General features: G+C 34.2%; 1 protein-coding gene across 1 annotated transcript; it reads left to right on the forward strand.

The window, feature by feature from the left end:
* The first annotated feature begins 1,933 nt into the window (after positions 1-1,933).
* On the forward strand, positions 1,934-22,576 carry LOC137398516 (sulfotransferase 1C2-like). The gene is made up of 9 exons (XM_068084630.1): positions 1,934-1,996; positions 5,391-5,476; positions 11,693-11,878; positions 14,176-14,379; positions 15,221-15,276; positions 16,548-16,730; positions 19,793-19,945; positions 21,593-21,647; positions 22,348-22,576. Exons 3-9 carry the CDS (start codon positions 11,695-11,697, stop codon positions 22,455-22,457), a joined length of 945 nt encoding a protein of 314 aa, XP_067940731.1. The 5' UTR covers positions 1,934-1,996; positions 5,391-5,476; positions 11,693-11,694; the 3' UTR covers positions 22,458-22,576.
* The last annotated feature ends 1,706 nt before the right edge of the window (positions 22,577-24,282 follow it).

The following is a 24,282-nucleotide window of genomic DNA, read 5'->3' on the forward strand; positions in this document are numbered from 1 at the left end:
TTATCAAATGTGTACGATTGATGGAAGTGAGATTTGGGAATGATGAGCAAGATAAGCTATTCCATTATAAACATTTTCCAGATTTTGGTCTTTCTTATTTTGAAAGCGAGCTGCTAAGCAAACCAGGAGTACACCACTGTGATCTCTGGTGTAGTATTCCTTATCTTTTTTAAATGTTGACTTGAAACAAAAATTGACATTACAGTTATTTAGTATCAAAACGTTCCAAAACGGCCAAGCATACCAAATTATTCGTTAATTTGAACAAATTCACGAAATTCACGAATTATTAGTGATCACAATTTTAGCAGCTTTTGCAATTAATATAGTCTAAGACACAGATTGCGACACACAATAAAAGTATGAGTGCAATTCAACATAATACATACAATGCAACTGCTTTGATTGCGCTATTGTTGGTTTTTATCATTCGGAAACTATGGCTACAAACTGTTTCTTTTTTAATAATAACAATTTTCTTTTTAGCAGAAAAAGTTCCGTAGTAGAAAGAGTTGCCATATTTAGCGCAATCAAGTCAGTTGCATCGTAGTTACTATGGCGAATTGCCGTGATGATTTTCTTGCGTGTTGCTTCATGTACTTCGGACTAGGCAAATTTTAAAAGCTGTTTGAATCGTGCTCGCTAACCAACAATAGCGCAACTAAAGCAGTCTCATCGTGTCTATTATGTTGAATTGTACTCGTAATTTTATTGTATGTCGTGGTACGTGTCTTGGACTATACCAATTGCGAAAGCTGCTACAATCGTGCTCGCTCAAATAAAAATCGTTCAGCCAATTAAAAGTGGTTCGTTGATGAATTCGGTGTGCATGCACAGCTCAGACAATATTCTTCATTTCGTGAATTCGATCAGATTAATGAATAATTTGTTAAGTGTGGCCGTACCTTTACTCTGCTGTGTTGTAAATTCAAAATATGTGGAAATGTGATTACAAGCTTTCAAAAGTTCAAAATCGAACAGTGTATCGCTGCCATAACGAAAGCGGCCGTAGGTTGGAATCCCTTTATTTTGATGATGTTTTTGATGATGTTATTGTTTTGAATAAAATGTTTCCTTAAAACAATTCGTAGCACTAGTTTTATGACAAACACTTTGGGTTCTACCGAAAAGCCCTTATCTAACATAAGAAACTAACATAATCTGATCATGTGGCACATACTTCCCGCCAAACGGTGCGAAGAAATTCTGCAGCATTTTTTCGAACATCACAGGTGACCACCAGGCTCCTCATGTTTATCAGAGAATGATATGCACCCCTTTGAACTAAAGTTAAAAAATTAAACTGATTTTTAGGCTAGGTTTTGATATATGTGTAACAGTGTTCAAAGTAACAGCATTACAATGATAATGAAATAGACGCGTGAGGACAGTAGACTTGGTTTTATTGAATGCGAGAAGTTTATTTGTGAAAGTATTAAGGCGTACAGAAACAGAAGCACATCGTGTTCAAATACATCAAATATGAGCCATTTTGAGAGGGATTCCAACCTACGGCCGTTTTCGTGATAGCTGCGATTAACTGTTCGTTTTTGAGCATTTAAGAGTTTGTAATCACATTTCCACATATTTTGCACCTACAACACAGTAGAGTAAGAAATGTAAAACCTTTCGATGCCAAATAACCGTAATGTAAATTGTGTTGCAAATCAACTTTTAACAAATCGCCCATGTTAATCCGCAACAAGCGAATGTCCATGGAAACACTTAGTGCAAAGTGTGCACAACTCCACATCCCCATCAGCTGCACCATGCCAAAAGATAAACCATGCTTCTTTAGAATATCTAAAAGCAATGATGCGTGCTGAAGATGAGTTTATGGTGAAGCCTTGCAGATGAGCATGACAAAGCCAGGTCCAGTGCATTGCAGTTGGCACGGCAACCATGTGTAATCACTGAAACGGAACCGTTCTTAACGCTAGCATTGAAAGTGTTGATGTTCGTGCAGTAAGTGTTGAGCTAGGAGCCCTTGCAGAAGGTAAGAATCTATGCGGTATGCTATTATAAAATCGTATTTCCGTGTTACTGTCATGTGTGCAAGAGAGCACCTGCGCCTAGGGGTTTAGAGGGCAAGACCTGCCAACAACAGGTTGGAGTCCAATTCTCAAAAAAGGCCACTGGCAACGACAGGATTAATATTTAACCTTATACCATTCACTGCATTTGGGCATGTCTCCTGTCCTTCAGGTTTTTTGCCATTGAACTGAGACATATGCAGCCGAGATCACAAACAATTTTTTTTGGTTGCTTCTCAAGACAAAATATATGTTAGTGCAAAAAGACAAACCCTCTCAAAAGCTCAAAAACAAATCCTCCTTATGAATCGTAGTTCACAAGAAAATCGCATCCTCATCAATCGAAAATTCTTTGTGGATGTTGCCTGCAAAAGTTATTTTCTCTTTCGTTATTGCTAGGCGCTCATCGACCAAAACACTTTACCTATATGTTTACCCATACGTTTACCGATACGTTTACCGATACGTTTACCGATACGTTTACCGATATGCTTACCGATACGTTTACCGATATGTTTCATTAATGATATATTTAGTGATATGTTTACTGATATGTAGGGAAGTACTGAACATGCTCTGTCTCGATTTATACAAACAAGATTTATGTTTCTCTGCAAGCATAACCAATGGTCTGTTAAAACTCTTCAGTAGGCTTCACTTCACAGCTTTTCCTGCGTCCAGCGTTTTCCCTAAAAAGGGTTAATATTAAACCGGCTATAAATAGTGCTTTTTGAAAATTTTTTGATTGACTTTTTAGTGCAAAAGTGCGATTATGAAATTTACAGCTGTAAAGAGACCGACAGAATAAAAAGGCATTTGTGCAAATTGAACGCAACAGTCGACGCCATTTTGCATGTAGGCATTTTGCATTTTGCCTATATTTCTTCTGAGCATTTCCAATGCGGTCAGGTTTTGTCGATTTTAAACTTGAAACACCCTGGCAATCAGATCACCATAAACATAAAAAACAATGGCAAATATTAAAAAATATTGATATTTCTTGATAAAGTTTACAAAAAAAGCTGAGCAAGTTCATTTTAAACAAAAGCCAGCTGAAAATCGTGTTTTTTGAAAATTATTTGCTTCAGGTTTTGAGATACTTTCAGAAGTAGTACACATGTTGTATTGGATTTCTTTGCAAGTCGAAAGAGTCATGATTGTCAGTCACAGAAAGAGAGGCTAACTTAAAAATAATAGAAATAGCCCTAAATAAGCGCTTAACTCAGGCCCCAGTAGATATTGACAGTGCTATCAACAGAATTTTACTCACAATCAATTATTATAACAACGGCTAACAATTAACAATAAGCAATATAACAATTATAACAATATAACTTAGTACTTGAAGCATCTGCTTCAATTATTAAGTCGTTGCTATAATAATTGAAAAAGATGACGTTAGCAAAAGATCATCCTTCCTATCCATCATCAGTGATAAACTGGGCGGTGCAAAATAATTGGTAAACTTGCCAAAAATGTTTATGAAATGCTTTGTAGAAAACATTAAAAATAATCTAACTTTCGACTCACTAAAGATGTAACAGCTAAAGTTATCTGACCCTGCAAATAAAATGGCAAAATCACCTATTCTTGGGCCAATCACTTCCTGGTATGAACGAAAAAAATTGGGTTGATAACTTCAATAAAACTGTTCAGATATCGGCCGCATAAACTTAGTTTGCAAATCGGCTGGTGTGAACGCAGCTGAAGGCATGCTAACCATGACCTAATTTTTTCATACTAGGTAACATAGGGCGTGCTAAATATGACCTAGTTTTGGTATAATGGTAACACAAGGATTGCCGAATATGACCTATTTTTTCACCTTTATCTATAGTTACGCAATCATTAAAGCAATTTCACTTCAGACAAACTGACATATAGATAAACTATGATAATTGCTGCGCAGCTATCAAACGATGTCATGCTTTGAATAGATCACTTGCCTTGCGTGTCAGACAATGATGAATGTCTATACAAATGGCAGGCTTAACTGCTCGGATATAAGTTATCAATTACTTGCGAAAGCCAGGAGCAGGTTGGCTGTTGTCATGCAATTGCTTCGTAAGTTTGATGCACATGATTCCCGTGATTAAAAAAGGGACATTGAACCAAGCAAGTAACTTAGCACAATTTTGAATGTTGTGATTGGACACTTTTGCTGTTTCACTGTTTTATATCCAATAGTTTGAAGATGAGCTGGCAAAAGATTTTAGTAAACTTTATTAGAAAGTATTGGTATGTTTACATCTTTAACGATTGTTTTTAATGTTTACGACTATCCGACAGCAGGATGTTTCAAGATTGAAAATCAACAAAACTTGATCGCCGCTTAAACGCTCAAATCAAGCAAAATTGTGATTATGATGTTGATAGTTGTAAAAAAACCCAACAGAATAGTGGCGCATAACGATACAATTTGAATGTAATAGTCGGTATCAACTAACACAGCATGACAACTAGTGACTTCACTACACACATGTTTTTTCTGAGAATCTTAACCGTAATTAAGTTTTGTCAATTTTAACCATGAAACATCCTGACAGTCAGATCACCTCAAACATCAAAAACACTCGCAGATGATAGAAAAATATCAATATTTTCTGATGAAATATACTAAAATGTTATTACGTTCATCTTTGGCTGCTGGTATATAAGCTATCAGTCACAAGTAAAAGAACAAGAACAGGTTAGCTGTTGTCATACAATTGCTACATAAGTTTGGTAAGTATTTTCGTAAGTCCATGGTAAATGAAAAAATACAATCAACCAATCAGATCATGTATGCACAAATTTGCAAGTTGGGGTTGGACAGCTCTGCTGTTTGTAATTAGCACGACAAAGATTGAACCAATCATGTTCACATATGCACAATTTATTAGTTTTAATTGGACAGCTTTGTTGTCTACTGTTTCATATTTAGTCGTTTAATGTAAAACAGGAACAAATGTGCAAAGCAGGTTTTTTAGTATTTTTTGATATAAAAACTTTTTCTAATGTTTTCTTTAAACCTGATGCAATTGTGCTACTTCTGTTTAACATTTTACAAATTTAATTTCAAGGAAAGCTAATTGCAGTTAGTACGTTGTCAGCTCCGCATACTGTGAGAGATTATGATGAGTAGTAAATATATTCACAGTTATACCGCTGAAGTGGTGCGGGTGGTAGTATGCACAGCTGGGAAGGCAAATATCTGGGTTTGATTCCTGAGTGATGACACCTTTTTTCTTTGCATGATTTTGGACAGAGAGACATACAGACACACATGCATACAGACAGACATATAGACATACATGACTTTTATTATAGTAAATATTAGTTGCTCATGTTAGTTCATTAAGCTAGCTCTGCTTTCAGAAAGAATTGTTTGAACTGATACACTGGACCTAAAGTAACAAACACAGATTGAAAAGTCTTCTCTACTTTTGCTACCAGAGAACTAGGTAAGATCATGGATTGAGGAGTTGTCTGCTATATTTGGTTTGTTTTAGTAATGCTTTCGCAGGATCATTTTGACATCTTGTAAGCAAACCGTAACCTGTAACTTTAAAGATTGACTACTGAGGTTTCACTGCTAGAGAGGGGTTTGAACTTCATCAGGGTTTATCTTTCCTTGGATTGGACTCAAAGATTTTCGCCACGCAAATACAAAACAAAAACAACATGCTGTTTTTGTTTTGTATGTGCGTGGTGAAAATCCTTGTGTGCGTGACCCGGCTAGCCCGTGCTATTCATCGTATAGCAGGATAAATCAAATTTCACCAAACCTTTAGAAAAGTCGTTGACAAAAATATTTTGCCGATGGAGGTAATAACGACGCTTATGAATTACGAAAAGTTGAGGTTTACCTCTATGGCTTGGAATAAAGTGATTTTCTAAAGCGATAGCAACCGTTTCGGTTGCCGTTGGGCAAAAAACAGTTCGTTATAACAGTGTTGAGTTCGAGTTATATAGAGCCATTTATCATTGCGTGGGAACAGACCAAGCAAATCCATTCGAGTTAACCATGTGTTCGCTATATCCGAGGGCGAGTTATCCATGTTTCACTGTATCTGTATGTATACAAAGTTTTATTGGCATTGGTAAACATCATCAAAATGAAGCTTTTTGTTACATTCCAAATGAAAAAAATGTTATTGTTTGACAGTTTGAAAAAAGTTTGAGTTATTGAGTTAGGTGAACAGACGTGTTTTAAAATTGGTAATCCATTTACTGATGCTTAAAAATAAAATTATGTTTTCCAGAAAGTTTTTCTTATGACATTCATTGTTTAAAATTTTACCAATGTAAGTTTCCTTTGGAGAAATTTCTCACTAAACTTTATTCAAGTGGTTGCCTGTCAGTATGCAGTCGATTTGACAAAAGAGAAACTTATCGGAATTCAATCTCAACCTGCTGCTTATAGGTCAGAGGTTTTATACCAGTAGGCAACAGCTTTTGTAAAATGTAACGGTTAATCATTGAAACTTCCTGATACTTGATTTGTGGACTAGTAGACGAGTACGCTTGATTTGCAAACAAAAGGTCAGAGTTCAATTCCCAAAAAGGGCTACTGGTGGTGACAGAAATGACCTCCACCCCCAAAACTTTTAGGCGATAGCAGATACCAACTTACAGATAGCAACTGGAGACATGCCCAGCTGCTATCTGCAACTGGGAATTTCTCCAGTTGTCGAGGTCTCCTTACCAATGAACTTATACATGTCCAACCAAGATCACAGAGGCAATGTTTGTACAACAATGCTTTTAAAAACATGCAAAATCTCTGTTTGCAGTAAGCTAAGCATACTCGATCTCTGAGGGATTTCTTATCCAATATATTTTGACTAATTAATATTCTTTAACCTTCAATTACTCACTAGTTCCCTGGCAGTCCGGTGTTCCAAAAGAGATTGTCAGGTGAGCCAAAAAGCGCAGTCAATATGTTTGTTTACAACAATTCTAAAAAGTTGTAACGTGTATGATTAGCCTAGATGTTAGAATGTATGTTTGCTAAGCGGAATATTGTAAGTTGAAATCCTTCAAGAAGCAATTTTTTATCCCAACCCCTCGCCTTGGCTTCAAACGGATGAACATGGCTATTATTGTTGTGCAGATTTACGTCAGTTGTTATAGCAAAAATTACCACAAAAAAAGTAAAATATTAAAAGCTTTTCACTCTTAAAACTGTACTTGCAAAGAGAGTCAAAGAAATTAAAAATCGATAATGAAAAACCTGTAAAATGGATTTGGCAAACAGCCGATTTTTGCATGACAATCAGCCGGAGATAACTTGGGGAAATCAACTGATTTTAGCAGCTGTAAGAAATCGCTAGCCTGTCATTCCAGTGTGCTGTGAGAGATCATCAGGTGCGCTGATAAACCACAGTTATTTTTAAATGCCAGAAGGCAGCTAATTTTCACAGGTGTTAAAGTGGTGAGCTAGCGAGCTTCGAGCTAGCTAGCCTAAAGCCTGGTTCCCTTATCGATTGCGAGACTCCGGCGGTAACTTGTGCAGCAAAACGCTTGCGGCATCTGTTCACATATGAAGCTGCATCGCTAAATATAATCGCGTAATCAAATAAAATGTTCGCTTGACAAGGCGTTTTTATAATGGTGACCTTCACCTGTACAGTGCATTTCAGGAAGGTTTTGCCTATCGCCTTTTGCAAAATTTGAACAGCGCTAAACTATTGCATTGCCGTCGGCAACTATCGGTGGTCCTCGGCGGTACACTGCGCGTAGGTTCCCATTTTACCACTAATAGCCTGCGGTGCTGTCGCCAGTGCTTTGCAACATATATGGAAACCAGGCTTAAATAATGATTGACGCAACCTTTTATCTCAAGCCCAACCCGTGGCTTCAGACCGACGAACATGTTCATATTATAGTAAGGGCTAGGTGAATGCCTGGCGTTGCACGGGTAATAAAAATAGTTTTTGCAAAGAAAATTTATTTTTAATCAAAATATACAACATCTACCATTCTAACTTTTAAACCACAGTTTTGTTTATTTCTGTGTACTGTGTTTATTTCTGTGTGCTACATTTATTTCTGTGTAAATCATGCTCTAGCGGCTGCAGTGCCTACTACAATTCTATATCGATTGCAATAGTCTTGTTGGCCATGTGAGTTTAAGCCTTTTTTTCACGTATGGCTTCATGCATAACACTAGCTGCAGTGTTGTGCGTGAAGCCATGAAAGATTGTCATGTGTAATAAGTATAGAAATAATATATTCCTTAGTATAGCCAGTTGGACAGTGTAGTGTATTGGATGAATGCCTGAGCTCAAATTCAGTGGGCAGCAAATTTTCATTCCTAAAACTATCGCTATAACTGGGCAGATGGACAGACAGATGGACAGACAAACGTTGAGATTGTTAAAAGATTTAATAATTCGTTACTAAGACATGAACTAGAATGCTAAAAGTCCTTCATGCGATAGCTTGACTGGTTACTCGTGCAGAGCCATGTTTCAACTCAAGCGAGACCATATCTATTGCCGAATGTCAAAGAGATGAGGTATTAACCGTTTATGAGAAATTTCTCCAATTTAATTGTTATAACCTGAACGACTATTAACTAGTTATCTTGACTATGATACTAGGGCATCGAACGAGACAACTCTAAAACCATTTAATGAGAGCAGCTTGTGCTGCTATAGTCTGGTTCCTATATACGACGCAAGCACCAGCGACAGCACTGGAGACAAGCACCGGTGACAGCACCGCAGGGCTATCAGCAGTGAAATGTGAACCTACACACTGAACATTGCAGAGTATCGCCGGTAGTTTTTGGGCGATTACTACAAGAGTTCAGAGCGGTTTAACTTTTGCGAAAAGCTGCAGACAAAACTTTCCCGAAATTCACTGTACAGGTGAAGGCCAGCATTTTCGAAACGGTATGGTGTGTAAACATTTGTATGAAGTTATTAGCGATGCAGCTTTATGTGAACAGAAACCGCCGAGCCTAGCGTCGCAAGCATTTTGCTGCGCAAAATTACCGCCGGGGTCTCGCAGCCGATATAGGAGCCCGGCTTAAACAGGTTCTTTTCTAATACTAGTACAGTGCGTAAATGAGTTACTTATGCGTTCTATAGAACTGTTTAGAATGGCTTCATCTTTGAAAAAATTAAAAGTCTAAACATTTAAAAATAAACAAACTAAAAATCTGTTAGTTATGTAACTAACTGATGATAAAGCTCTCGCAAGGTCGTTCTTTGTGTTGTAATAGGCTAAATGCTTTGGAGCAACTATGGCCAAATGGCGGATCTAGATCCAAATCCGTTTCTTTGTAGTTTTTTTGTGGCTCTTTCAAGTTGGCTCCCGAAAGTTCTTTGAAGTAATTTTTTTAATTTGATTTAAAAAAAGGTTTCTGTAAACTTTTCGTAGTGTTTTTATAAATTCATTGTTTTCAGCAATGAATTTAACGGAAAACAGTCACAGAACACATCTCACAAATAAACATCTTTTCTCATCATCAATTTTTTCCCTGACATCAGACATATTTATGACAGCACATTCATTCACTGATTTTTAGTCAAATTATGTACATAAACAAAAATCTTTTAAATCATGTTTGACTCCTTGTTTTAAGATGTGCACAAATAATTGCATGTTTATTTATGGTAAAAAATGGGCATCTTTAGCTCGTTGTGAATCTTTAACTTGTCAGATTTGGCTGTAACGGATCATGGTCAAAATCATTTGGCCATTCCTGGTATAGAGTTTCTCAAGTGATCAACAGTTATAACGCTGAGATCTGCAGACAAAGCAACATCTGCAGATAACTCCAGCTCCATAATAAGTCAATTATAATCTACATAGAGTTTGTTTTAAAAGCGACTCATTTGATGATGTTAATATTTGTCATCTGGCTTAAATTTTCTTACAAATGTACTGTAGCACAGTTAAATTGTTGCCAGCATTAAAAAAAATACTTTAGTAAATGTTGCCAGATGTTAGACAGCGTTTTAAAAAAATTATCTAAAGCAAAAATAGTGAGCAAATTAATCTTAACTCTAACATAAGCCTGTTAAAGCTTAAACAAGAGCATCATCCAGGATTTGAACTCATGATTTTCAGTTTGGTGAGCAGACATTCTAGCACTTAGACCGATCAAGTGCTGTAGGCTATGTCATTTCAAAATAATTGTGCACATGGTGATTTGGGTTATTGACTCACCTGATGATCCTTTCCCAACCAACTAGAAATTACTGAAGTCTTAAGCAACTAACAAGCGGGGGCCAACTTCTAAGTCTGATATGATAAATCATACAAAGCTGAACCGGATATAATAGACACTGACATTCTAACCAACTGAGCTAACCGACTCTTACAACACATTCTCAAGCCTGCGAATAATTGTTCCAATATTGTTTCTCTATGCTTTGTGACCAAAAACCAACAGATAGACAGAATGACTACATATAATACATGCACACTCTATCAGGCCTAGTGTACTGCAACCATTATGCTTTTTCAGTTAAGTTCAAAATATCACTTCTTTGACCTTTTTTCAGAAGTGTACAAAAGCTATTACTTTATTTGGCTTATGTTTCTTCCATTGAGTTCTGCAAATTTGAAATTACAAAATGTTGTCCAATTCAAAAGAAATTGTGATATTCTAAGTGCTTCTACAGTAGATGGAAAGTTGTTACTACAGTCTGGTATCAATTTCCTGTATGTACAAGGTTAAGTATTAACTAAAATAACCTGCCGAATGCAAAATGTAAAACAATTAGCCATATCTACAAGATCCATCTGTTTGGAGCCGATACACTGATTGAAATTTCTTAAAATGGCTAAATTTAACTATTTTGTTTTGTGTTTGTGTTTAAATTTGGAATTCAGTAGGTTGGTTTACAGCGCTTCTTTCTTGAAAACGACTACGAAAGGATTGCACCAAACGAGAAATATCTCAGCCGAGTGCCTGGCCTTAGCTAGCCGAGGCTTTATATAACTTGTTCCATTCCGTGACCCCCCGGCTAACTGAACAACAATAGCGTTGCGAGCAAGCGTTTCTAGGTCAGTTACTAACATGCGCCAGTGAACTTTTCACTCTAATAATGATGCCATACTGCGTGTGAAGATTAGATTTCACGAGTAGAAAGCCTTTCACTATTATGGTGAAATGCTGATAAGAATGCGGAACGTAAACAAATTACTCAGCTGAAAACTATGTTTAGACTGAACCTAGATAACTGTTATGAAGATATTATATATATATTTATATAAATGTATATATACTATATACATTTACATACTAGATGAATGCTTGATGTTGCTCGGGTAGTAGAATACTTACCTAATAAATTTGAGTATGTTACTCACAAAGCTAATTCTTCACTAAAATCCTTACTAAAATATACCCGTGTTTTGGGCTAGCTCAACAATGACTACTCGTAAAGGTCAACAATGCTAGTTATTAACCCCATGTTATAAACCTCAAAGTAACCTGAATTAATCCCAATTATATTTATTTATAACCTTTATTTATATATTCATATATGTAATATACGCAGTATATTATATAGATGAATAATGCATATATATAATAGCATAATAATAAATATGAATAGCATATATATAATAACTAACATTGTATATTATATATTTTATATGTTTTGGAGAAAATTTCTAGCCAGCGCTCCATGATGGCGAATAACTTTTTGTTATAGAAATGGAAACTCCCCCACATCCTCGAGGAGCTAAGGCTCACGGACTTTACATGACTAATGATGATGAGTCAGTTAAGATCCCAGCTATGGTCGTGAAAGAGGAGGGTTTTCATGAAGTGAAAAAAGCGGTGCAAAGTTACAAATGGAAGGAAGGAGATGTCTTATTGGCCAGCTATCCTAAAAATGGTATTATTGACCAATAAGCAATCACGGCTGTTACCTTTTGAGCTCACGCTAATTGCTAATGATTGGTTGAGACTAATGTCATGTGTATGGTGAACGAGGTGCTGCGCCCTGCCACTCAAGCTTATGCATTTGTACGATCCATGCGAACCAAATAGCTATGAAATCGCAAAATAATGCAACTAAATCCTGAAGGGACTTCTCAAGAGAATTGTTCAGCACAGTCATGCATAGTGGTGGGATCCTTATGCAAGGGTCTCAGAATCCTAATTTGTTCCGCTAGCGGAAAATTAACACAAATTGTGGAGCTATAAATTGTGCCAATAATGACATTTTTCTGTAGGATATAATCGCTGCATGACTGTGTGATAGTGGAGCGTGTGCAGAATAGCTTTCGTAGCAAGGAACAGCACTTGGCACGCCATACATATGTCTGAACGAGATCTAATTCTCCTTAGCAAAACTAGTTAAGCTTGACATCCAGTTTTCTTTCTATTAATTTTTACCATTTCATCTGTTTAAAAAGATGTGGTTTGTTTAATCTGTTTACAGCCAGATAATTTCTGTTAAATATTTAATCGTTTTCAAGATAATTCTTTTCTGATAATTGATAATTAATTTCCTGAGTTACAGCACAACATAATAGTAGATCGTCGTTGTCTAGTACTACCAATGCAAAAATGTACACTGGATAAATTAAATTATTACTTATATTCCTAATTACTATAAGAATTACTGTAAGATTTAGCATGTATATGATAAGTGGCAATAGAGTAACTCTCTTTTTTGTTTATGCTGATAGGCGATAAAAATGAAATTGATATCAAAGTTGTATTTCATTGGCTAAAAATGTGACCCATTTTTGTATATTCAGAGTTTGAGTCAGTGTAAAGTCTTTGTAAAAATGTATTTCAAATCATAAGCAGACAAGAAGTCATTCCGACTTTTTCCGCGGAAACACAACTCCAACAAGTCACACTGGTGTAAAAGAGCCTTTAAAACATGAACAAATTCAATGAAATGTATAGTGAGAGTTTGAGTTGGTTTGGTGTAAAATCTCTGTGAAAACAAAGTTTCAAATCATAAACAGACCAGAAGTTTTTCCAACTCCTGCTCTCTCGGGGTGAAGCAACTCCAATAAACCGTCTTGTTGCAAACACACCTTGACTGTTGAAAATATGATCTGCAGAAAAATATATTTAAGCTGCGGCTACATGACTTAAAAAGAAATTTCCAAAAAGTTAAAACTTTAGCTGAAGTAACTAAAGTTAGTAATGAGCGAGAACACGACTCTAAATAGAACATCAATCCAAATATTTTTTGTTCTGTTGTAGAATGATTCTATTTGTGTTATTGCAATTTTTACCCAATTTGTAAGTATGTCATATGGTTGATGATTATAGCACCTTCTAGGAAAATGCTGTTCAATCAACTATGAACATCATATTATACCCCTAACTTATGAGTAGTCTGACTAAAAATGTTGGGTCAGAAGCTTTCATTCTTTGGTTATGCCGGCTGTTTTTTTCTAACTAACACTTCTCCTGTCAAAAGCTTCAATGCAGCAATCATGTGAATCGTACACACCATCGAGTCTAATGAGCTATGTTGAGGCTTCTATCGTTTAGAACGATAAAAAGTAACCGAATAGTAAAAACTTGCAACTAAACGATTCCATCTAATATAACCAGTTGTAACCAATGATAGTATTAGGCCAGCAATATATTCAATGTTTTTTTATGCAAACGATAGATTAAAAGATAATTTAGAAATCATTTAACAATAAGCTATAAAATATATGTAACAGAACTATATCTAGATTTTAATTACGACCGATTTACTTGCAGTATTATTTAAATATTTTATTTCACAAACAATAAAAGTATGTATATAATAATATATAATATTTTTATTATTTATAATAATAATACTACATTAATAGTATATAGAAAAAAGTAATAAAATATATAAAATATAGTCTTATTATTTATGTAATAAAGTAATAATATATAAGTTATAATAATATTACATAAATAGTTTGATTATATAAATAATAAACTATATAAAATATAGTTTGATTATTTATGTAATATAGTTATATTTTATTAAATAGAATATTATTTTATTATATAAAATGTCTTTTTTATAACTACTCTGTACTAAACGTTGATTGCGTTAATTAAAATATTTGCACTACAGGTGGTCTAAATTCGGCTGTAACATATTTTATAGCGATCTAGGAAACATCCAGTAAACAGGCACATCTAGGCACTTCAGAAAAAATATCTGCATAATTCCAGGTACTAATTTTCTCTGGGAAATCATGACAATGTTGCTGAGAGGAACTTCTGAGTATATTCAGGATTATAAAGCGATGTGTATGATCGACTTGTTTCCTGTGACAAAACTCGATGACAAGCTCTTCCCTTCTCCTAGAGTACTCAATACTCACTATCGGATCGAGGGTCTTCCCACTGAGTTCCACGACAGAAAGACTGTTCTAGGTGAGTACCTCAATGTTATCTACTGCTCAAGGTGAGTACCTCTATGTTATCTACTGTTTTAGGTGAGTACCTCTATGTTATCTACTGTTCTATGTGAGTACCTCTATGATATTTATGTTATTTATTACTGTATTTAGTGCTCATACGATTCTTGGCTAACTCTTAAATGATTCATTAGGTGTTGACAATTGCCGAATTGATCTGTAAAAGTCGACTTCTTCATATAAGCAATATTTTATCGGCATTTTCGGTTTTTAATTATTAGTTTATAGCTATATTCAGCAATAGATGTTAAGTACATCTATAGCTATATTCAGCAATAGCAATAGATGTTAAGAACATCTATTAGCTATTGTTATAGATGTACTTAACAATAGATGTGCTATTGCTATATTCAGCAATAGCTATAGATGTTAAGCACATTTATTTCTAATTCCTTGCTTTATGCCTAATTCTCGAATGCTTTTAAAATAATCGATTAGCTTTTGACAATCACTGAATAGATGTTTGAGTATCAACTTTTGTTTATCGACATGATCGACCTTTAAAGTTTATGATATTGATTCATGGCTGTATTTAATCCAAGTACATTTGTTTTTATGATATTTTCACATTATATCTTATTCTTGAAATCTTTTAAAACAATTGATAAACTTTTGACAATCGCTTAGTCGCTTAGTCGATCTTTCAGTGTTGACATCTGTTTATTTACAGAATTGACCTTTGACTTTTTATGACAGTTCATGGCTATTATTTATTAAGAAAAATAGCTTCCGTTAAAAAATTCGTTTTTGCCAAAACAAACTTTTCATATCTCTATGAATAAATCTATGTATTTTAGTACTCAGAAACCCCAAAGATGTTTGCCGCTCTTACTTCTTCATGGAATCCAACCTGGTAAGTGGTCCAAAACTTATCCTCTCATAGGCCAACAAACATTGCCAGTGTTCCTATCATAGGTTGAAATATCAACCAGCAACCCCAACAGTTAAAAGATAAACATTATGAATATAAATAATTAGCGGCATTGGCCTTTAACTATTTAATTACTAACATAATTGACTTGACTTCTGTCTAGTTCACACCTTGGCGAAACTTTTAAAAAACTGTTAGAACCAAAATGATAGAACTTGGAATGTTTAATGGAGATAAAACAATGTTAGGTCACTGAAAATCTGAAAGGGCATGAGTGGGTAGTTATAGCTATTCTGCTTTTCTATTGGCCAGTTATTTGCAAAATAGTAATAATGTTCAGGTGTGCACAGGATGTGGTTAGCATTGTTATTTTCTCAATTGGCGAGTGGGACGGAATGGCAAGAAATATTTTGCTTAGATGTGAACCAAAGCTAATGCTTTATTTTGGCGATTTTATCAAATATCTGCTTTTGACTAAACTAGGCTTAAAGGGTCAGTAATGCCTAATTTTGGAGGGTTTTATCAGAAAATATAGATTTTTTCTTTGCACCACTGGAAATTTGGTTTGTTGCTTTGGGTTATCTGAATGCCAGGATGTTCAAGATTAAAATTGACAAAACTTGATCGCCGTCAAAACACTGAATAAAGACGTGCTCTGATTTTTCCAAAATGATACCAGTAGTTGTGCATATTGTTTATAAGTCATAAATATACGATCTCATTAGCATTTAGTTCTCATATGTTTGCGCAGCTTTTAGAGGAAAACAATGGGATACATTTTAACTAACCTGCTTTTAAATCAGTTGAAACAGCAATGGATCAGAGGCTATATTCAAAGTTTTGTTTCAATAATCAAGAGCAAATGCAAATTAAAATTTATGTCAAAAGAGACTCATTACATTGCAACTTTAACACAAATGATGAGAGGAACGAACAGGAAGTGTGACTATTGATGTCATTTCTGCAGAAGTTGTTTTCTTCTGAACGTTTCAACTATGGCCAAGTTTTGGTAATTTTAATCTTAAAACATCCTAACACACAGATCACCTAAAACAGCAAACAAAATTTTAAACAATAGCAAAATATTTATACTTTTTGATGAAATTTTTTAGGATTTGATGCCAGCAACTCTCAAAGCATAAAACACAAGTTTGCGTATTCATTACCATACACTCAGTGAAGATGAAGGCCTTATTTATTAGTTCTGTGTATCTAGGAAAATAAACAAGGCAAGTTTACAAGTTTTTTTGTAGATGTGGGACAAGGTTGGAGCTGTTGACACATGTCTAAAAAGCATGACATTATCAGAATACCTGAGAATCTTTCTGTATGGAAAAGACGTGCCATTTGGGAATTACTTCCACTACGTTGAATACATGTGGGCTCTAAAGAGCAAACCAAATGTGCATGTTGTCTTCTTTGAGGATTTAGTTTTGGTAAGTAAAACCAGTTGAATCTAAATGGTGGTACTTCTGGTTTAATGTTTCTGGTATCCCTGAAAATAACCTTTTGTTAAAAGGACAGTTTGTAACCTTGTAATGTTTTATCTCAAAAGCTGAAAAAAATTTGCAGATATAAAGCAATAAGGCATTTTCACAAATTTCTTTTAACTACAGTCATGCGCAAAACTATGAAGCCATCTACAATTATATAAACATCAGTGTTTGTCTTTTTTTTAATCCCTGTGTCCAGTTCTAGCAATTGAAATCTAGCGATGACAAGTCTGCATGGCACTGGATTTGATCTCAGGAATTCTAAATCTAGAAATGGGCCAAATTAACCATTAAGCTACACGGAATACAATGGAATCATTGGGCAAATAGTCATTACATTGGTTGAAATTAAAATGTTCACACTTAAAGTGCTTACTTGGGGTTAATATTTAGCAATGCTGACTGTTACGTGTAACGATTGCTGGCCCAAAACAAAAATATTGTTTCAGTAAAGATTTTAGTAAAGACTTAGCTTTCTAGGCAAGTTATTCAAATTCATTAGGTAATTATCCTACTACCCGTATGTCTGAGCATTGGGCTAGTACACTAGTATTTACACAATAATATATAGAAACTTGTGATTCTTCTTAAAAAAAGGATGATAGTACAAAAACTTTGTATCATTTTAATACTCTGAAGGCGTGGTCACATGAGCACCGAACCGACGTAGGATCGGTTCGGTTCAGAAGCTGGTTCGGTTCGTGGCACATGTCACATGGCATCCGAAATCACCTCGCTTCCTAGATACCATACGTATAGAGACAGGACACGGTTTCATTAGTAGTTGTTATGTATTTGAGTTAAATATTTCTATTGTAAACAAAAAACTTTGAGGAACAATTATAAATTATAATTACACAGCAGATTTATCAGAAGATCGGTCAGCTGCTCAAAGTAAATCACTCGATACAAAGATTTTGCCAACCCTTCCCATCAACATAGTTATATTTTTTTATTAACATATGAATGTTTTTCTATGCTGAGTACATAACAAACAAAAACAGTCTTTATCATAGTACTGTGGTTTTACATAAATAAATCAGTCAACGATACTTCATCAGGATGAATATGACACATTACTTATATTCTACACGAAAGAAAATCACAACCATTCCCTTACATTTATGCAAAACTTAAGTGCAACATCTTACATTTATGCAACACAATCACAAACCCGGGTGAACCTTGTCGTAAATTGCTTCATGTTGTTTATTTAACGAAATAAAAGTATCGTCCCATTTCTTTTTTAACTTTACTCACACGCACGTAAGGAGAAATGGGACGCGTGCTCGCTAGAATTCTAGAATTTTAACCAGCCAATAAGAGCAAGGGTTCGGCCACGAAATTTCCAGCAGTACCGAACAGGTTCATTTCGGCCAGAAATGTCTTCGGTCGAACTTTCTACAGCTGGGAGCGACATCGTTTTGCGTCATTTAGTTCGGTGCTCGTGTGACCATCCCTTAAGTCTCCTCTATCTTTTTTTCTTATATACTAGTCATTAATGACAATACTCTGATTGTTATGTTTCCAAGCAGTGCTAAACCTGTTCGCTATTAGCAAAATAAATGCTCAAGCTGTCCAAAGTGTCAGAACTTATACTTCCAGAGAAGCAAAATAATCAAATCTTAGAAAAAACTTCAAAGGATTTAACGCAGTGGGTTGAATGCAAAAGTAACAAGGATTGACTTTCGCTAATGTCTCGGTGAGTGAGGGCATTATGGATCTGAGCGGATTTAAATTTTAACTCACAAAAAATACAATGACATCATAGATAAAAGTAAATTCCGAATATTAAAGTGATATATAATTTGATATATAATAATTGATTATAATCGGCTTATTAACCTTTGCCCTTGAATGTAGATCATAAAATCACGAATTCATTTTGCGCGATGTTCGCACAAGTTGCTCTGGGTGTGAAATGTTACCATTAACTTACCAGTCGTTAGACTTTCGACCTTGAACTCAACTAAAGAGTAGCCATGGTTCAGAAACCCTAATACACAAGCAATAGGTTGGGGGTTCAATTTCTACAAAAGGCCACTGGTGGTGATAGGAATGACATCCAATTGTAAAGTTCTTTCTGTAACTGGACATACCTTCAGTCGGCCAGGTTCCTTTGCAACTAGACTCAGACATGTCAAGCAAAGATTAAAGAGTCAATGTTTGTGTAAAAACGAATTTAAAAATACTCATAGCCTCTGATCTTTCAGAGATCCAAGGCTGGTGAGTGTCCTTTACACAGACTTTATGAGAATTAGTACATCAGTTTGATCTTCTGTCTTGGCATGAGGACTGAGCCATAGTTGATCTTGTCAGAAATATCAAAAGTAATTAATGAGTTCACAGTACTTTTTAGAGTGATAAATCAAAGACTCAAAATATTGACTGATTTGGCTAGTCAACTGTGCAATCACATGAAGAAGTGTACTGTTATCTGCGCAACTTCTTTACTTACAGCAGTGTGCAAAATAAACTGGAACCCCCTTGTTCGTTGAATAAATTTTTAAAACTTATTTTTGTTGTTCCGTCTTTGTTACCAGTAAACAAACATACATTATATACCACTGGTACTCTAACAGAAAGGTGTACCATGAGAGATCATTGCGTGTAATAACTGTGTGTGCAATTATCCCAAATATGGCAAGGTGGTGAAGTGGAACAGATGGTAGTTTGTCTATCCGCGGAACAGAGGGCTGATTTCAAAGTGTATGCGGTGCAATATTTTTTCAACGTCCAATCTTGGCTTCGCAAAGAATAGACACCACTTTTATTATAGCATTTTGATAAAAACTAGCTAGAAAAATTAATCAGACATTATCAGAATTAATCAGCATGTTTTTGCTAGAATTGGCAGTATGAAATGATAACTCCCATAGCAGGTAAAAAGCTGCTATTAGAATATATCATTTTTGGCTGTATTTCCTTTTATGAACTGTTTAAACAAAATTTTCAGTAATTGAGAAGAAAACTCCTACTAACATCTAGTTATATGTTGTTACTAGGATCCAGTTGGAGAGATCGAGAAGCTGAATGTTTTCATGGAGACAAAAAGATCAAAAGACCTCGTCGAAGAGATTGCGGAAGCTACGACATTCGCTAAGATGCAGCAAGGAAAGTCAACTCAAGGCCATGATAACCAGGCACTCCTAAGTGCTGTAAGTATTCTATGGTTCCTAACAGGAAAATGTACAAGGAGGATGACCTTACTCTGCTGATGTCACTACTCACTCTGATGTTTGGTTGAACTTAAACCATGCGTTTGCAAAAAATGCACCTGCTGCTATATCTGCTGCTGATTTTGCAACTGTCTGTAACTAAACTGAAAAGTTTAAACTTTAATTTATAAATTTAAAGTTTTACATTTTAATTTTGAAGTTTAGATTTAGTATTTGAAAGGTCTTTAATTAGGTCTTCAAGTATTGAGACATATAACATCATTGTAGGTCTCAATACTAAAATTAAAGGTTCCTTGCAATAAATTTTGGTCGCTCACTAAACAACAAATAACCTATTTTTCTGATTTGAAATTAACTTTATGGTGTTGAGAAAAGCAGAAGTTAAACATACTTCATTTAAATACAAGCTCGTCATTGTGAAATTGGTAATGTCATATGCTTGTTGCATAAGCTTTCTTTTAAATGGTGCTTTTATAATTAATGGCATGAATAAATTCATGAATTTTTTTTAGAATTTTATGCATTTATGTACAATCCAAACACTTCTTTTATTCTACGGGAAAAGAAATAAAAAAAATAAAAACCAGAAAAATAAAAATTTTAAAAGATTGTTTTATATGTTTTTGTATTTTCCTTAAACTAAAGTCAAAAACAAGCTAAGTTGCATATTTCCAGCACCAATATAGATTTATAACATAAAATAAATATTGTATTTATTTTTTATTTAGCTTAACAACAGGAAGTTTATATTTACAACGTAAGAAGCAAGTTAAAAAACTGAAAGAGTTGGGAACACTTTCATCATTCAAAGTTCATTATTACAGAATCCAAAAATGCAAAACTTCATTATAAGATTTAATAAAATGGATTTCCAAATTTTAAACAATCGCAAACTTTATTTGCAACTACAATTGTATAACTCGAAAAATCTTACAATTTTTTAACTTGCTACTAATGTATGTTATAATCATAATTGTATAACTCTATGAATCTTACAATGTTTTAACTTGATACTCATGTATGTTATAATTATAATTGTATAACTTTATGAATCTTACAATGTTTTAGCTTGGTACTCATGTATGTTATAATTATAATTGTATAACTCCATGAATCTTACAAAGTTTTAACTTGATACTCATGTATGTTATAGTCATAATTGTATAACTCTATGAATCTTACAATGTTTTAACTTGCTACTCATGTATGTTATAATTATAATTATATAACTCTATGAATCTTACAACATTTCAACTTCATACTCGTGTATATTATAATCATAACTGTATAACTCTATGAATCTTACAACATTTCAACTTCATACTCGTGTATGTTGGAAGCATAATTGTATAACTCCATGAATCTTACAATGTTTTAACTTGATACTCATGCATGTTATAATCATAATTGTATAACTCTATGAATCTTACAATGTTTTAACTTGCTACTCATGTATGTTATAATTATAATTGTATAACTCTGTGAATCTTACAACATTTTAACTTCATACTCGTGTATATTATAATTATAATTGTATAACTCTATGAATCTTACAACATTTTAACTTCATACTCGTGTATATTATAATCATAATTGTATAACTCTATGAATCTTACAATGTTTTAGCTTGGTACTAATGAGGAGACGATGAAGAAGACTCTAAAGCTAATGTTTAGAAAAGGTAAGTTGTTCCTTCATCATGTGGTAGTATATTCTACTACTAAATGTCTCTCATATACTTTGTACAAACTTAAAACTGTTCGCTAAACAAAGCAATTGTCTATTATCATACAGAACAATATTATTCGCAAAGTTATATTTTGAGTAAGTTTTTTATGCATTTTTACGGACTATTTTGTTGGCAAAGGAACACATACGCAAATACATTAATACATAAATCCAGACTGCAAAACCTTATATATTTACAAGGTTTTGCACCCAACCTGCATTTACCCAACCTTATATTTGCCTAAATGCAGGCCTTAGTGTTAGCCCTGGTTTTATTTTACAAATGCCAATCATTTTACGAAACGCTTTTTCAAAGCTATGATTTCATTGGTTAATTCTAATAGTCCAGGAAGCACTTTTTGCATTTGAAAATTTGTCTGAAACTACAAACTTACTATTTCAATGTCTTTTCAAATCTGATCTAAAAATTTATTTTGTTTGGCTACTTTGCAGCCAGTACCAAAATTGTAAAAAAATTGCTGCCAAATATGCAAATAGTATTGGTAAAACAAATATTTTAATGCAATGTTATTCGTTTAGTCGCTAGCATTGCCAAAGCGGAACATAAATACATCTAAAAAAGAATTTAGCTTTTTAAATTCATTGGTAGGCTGTTTAAACATTGCCTGATATGCTTTTTATAATATTCACAGGTAAAATTGGTGACTGGAAGAACACATTCACTGTTGCTGACAATGAGCTCTTTGATGCCTTCCTGGAGGAATGGAAAGGAGGCCAAGACATTCCATTTAGATATGTTTAAACTGTGATATAGAATATTTTAATTAGTTCTACTTTTTTTGGTTATAAGCAGTTTTATTATACACCATTTGGTTCAGTCTTAACATTGGAATTACTCAAAATATAATATGGTAACAGTTCTTTGCATGACTTTAAGAATGAGAACGGAAATAGGATGCGAAAGGTGATGCACTACAGACAAATGTTTCAGTTATATTTATTGTAGGCATAGATGGCCCGATAAAACCAGTTTTTTATTACATAATACAAACTGCTTGGAACAATTTTGCCATGCAATCTTTAACACCATTCATTCCTGCTGACACGGCATACTTTTTAATTTATAATTTGATGATTTGTCCTTCTTCAAATCGCACTCCAAACTCCAAATGTACGATACAAAATGTACAATTCCGATAGTTGAACTTTCAAGTAGCATATAAGCTACAAAGATATGACGCACTTGGCGAAATAAATTGTTAATAATAAACTAAATAAAATAACATGGGAGACAAATCCTAATATTAGACCAGGTGACCAAAATATAGTTTTTATTGAAAATGCTAATCATTGCAAATAAACATCTCATAGCTCGTCAACTGGAGCATCATTGTTTTTGCTGATTCTTTGAGTTACCACAAGTCTGCTCATCGGGATTACGAACAAAAATGGCAAGCAGTTGTCTCCCTTTCAAACAAAGGAGTAAATGCTCATACCACTCTTTTTTAAGTGAAGCAGTTTTCTAATTAAATACAAAATTCACTATAGAATGTGACTCACTCCAGTTCTAAATAAATTTGATACTCACATGGCACACTCACTGGCTCATACCAATTTGACTCACTTCAGGGTAGTCTGTATAGCAATATTGTTCTTGGGTAGGTTTGCTATAAGGAACCGCAGGTAGGGCATGTAACAATGATTCACTTGATGGGTGAATAATGTAGTCAGACTGATTTGTATTAAATTGGACATGATTTAATTGGAATTAAAGTGGAGTTGAATTGAAATTGAATTGGGATTGAATTGGAATTGAAATGGAATTAAATTTATGTGACTGTACACAGAGACTGCTAGTCGCAAAGTAAAATAAAAGTGCAACATATTGAGGAATGCCAAAATAAACAGTTTGTGCATGAGTAAAAAGATACAAAAAAACGAAAAAAGCGAAACATATTTGTAACAATGTCTTTATACAATAAATAGACAAAGATCGAACAACAGGTTTGGCTCTTAAATTTGACTCAACAACCTTCCATTGGAATCAGATGCTGCAAACAGCATTGTCTAACAGCATTGTGAAACTAAAGTTGCAAATAAAAGTTTGTTTAAGTCAATTAGTATTCCATGAAATTATTATTTATTTAGGCTAGACTAAACTATTGTCAACATAGCCAGTGACTTGGCTCTTACCTCTTAAAAACACATGAAGCAGTAGTCGGCCAATATGTAATGTGAACATAGGAATCACAAATCATAGGAATCATTTGCTGCCTGTTGATAAACTTTACCGGTATAAAACTCTCTTGACAGCACACTCAAAGCATTATTCAAATGATGTAAAAATAAAAAAAAATTCTCACTATAATTCTAAATTTTTAAAAATCAAGCTACTGTTACCAAGATTTTATACTGCTTCTGGTCAGAAAACAACTGCAGACAGAGTTTCATTACAACAGAACAGTCTTCTAATTGACTATTGAAACCTTTCAGCATTTAGTAGTTTTAAAAGAGATGTTAGGAGCCACTTGTTAAACCTACTCCTAGACTAATCAAAATATTTAAACTGGCCTACTATTCAAATTTTGATAATATATGCTAAATATTTAAATTTATAAAACAAGATA

Source organism: Watersipora subatra, chromosome 6 (assembly GCF_963576615.1).
Source record: "Watersipora subatra chromosome 6, tzWatSuba1.1, whole genome shotgun sequence".
Lineage (NCBI taxonomy): Eukaryota > Metazoa > Bryozoa > Gymnolaemata > Cheilostomatida > Watersiporidae > Watersipora > Watersipora subatra.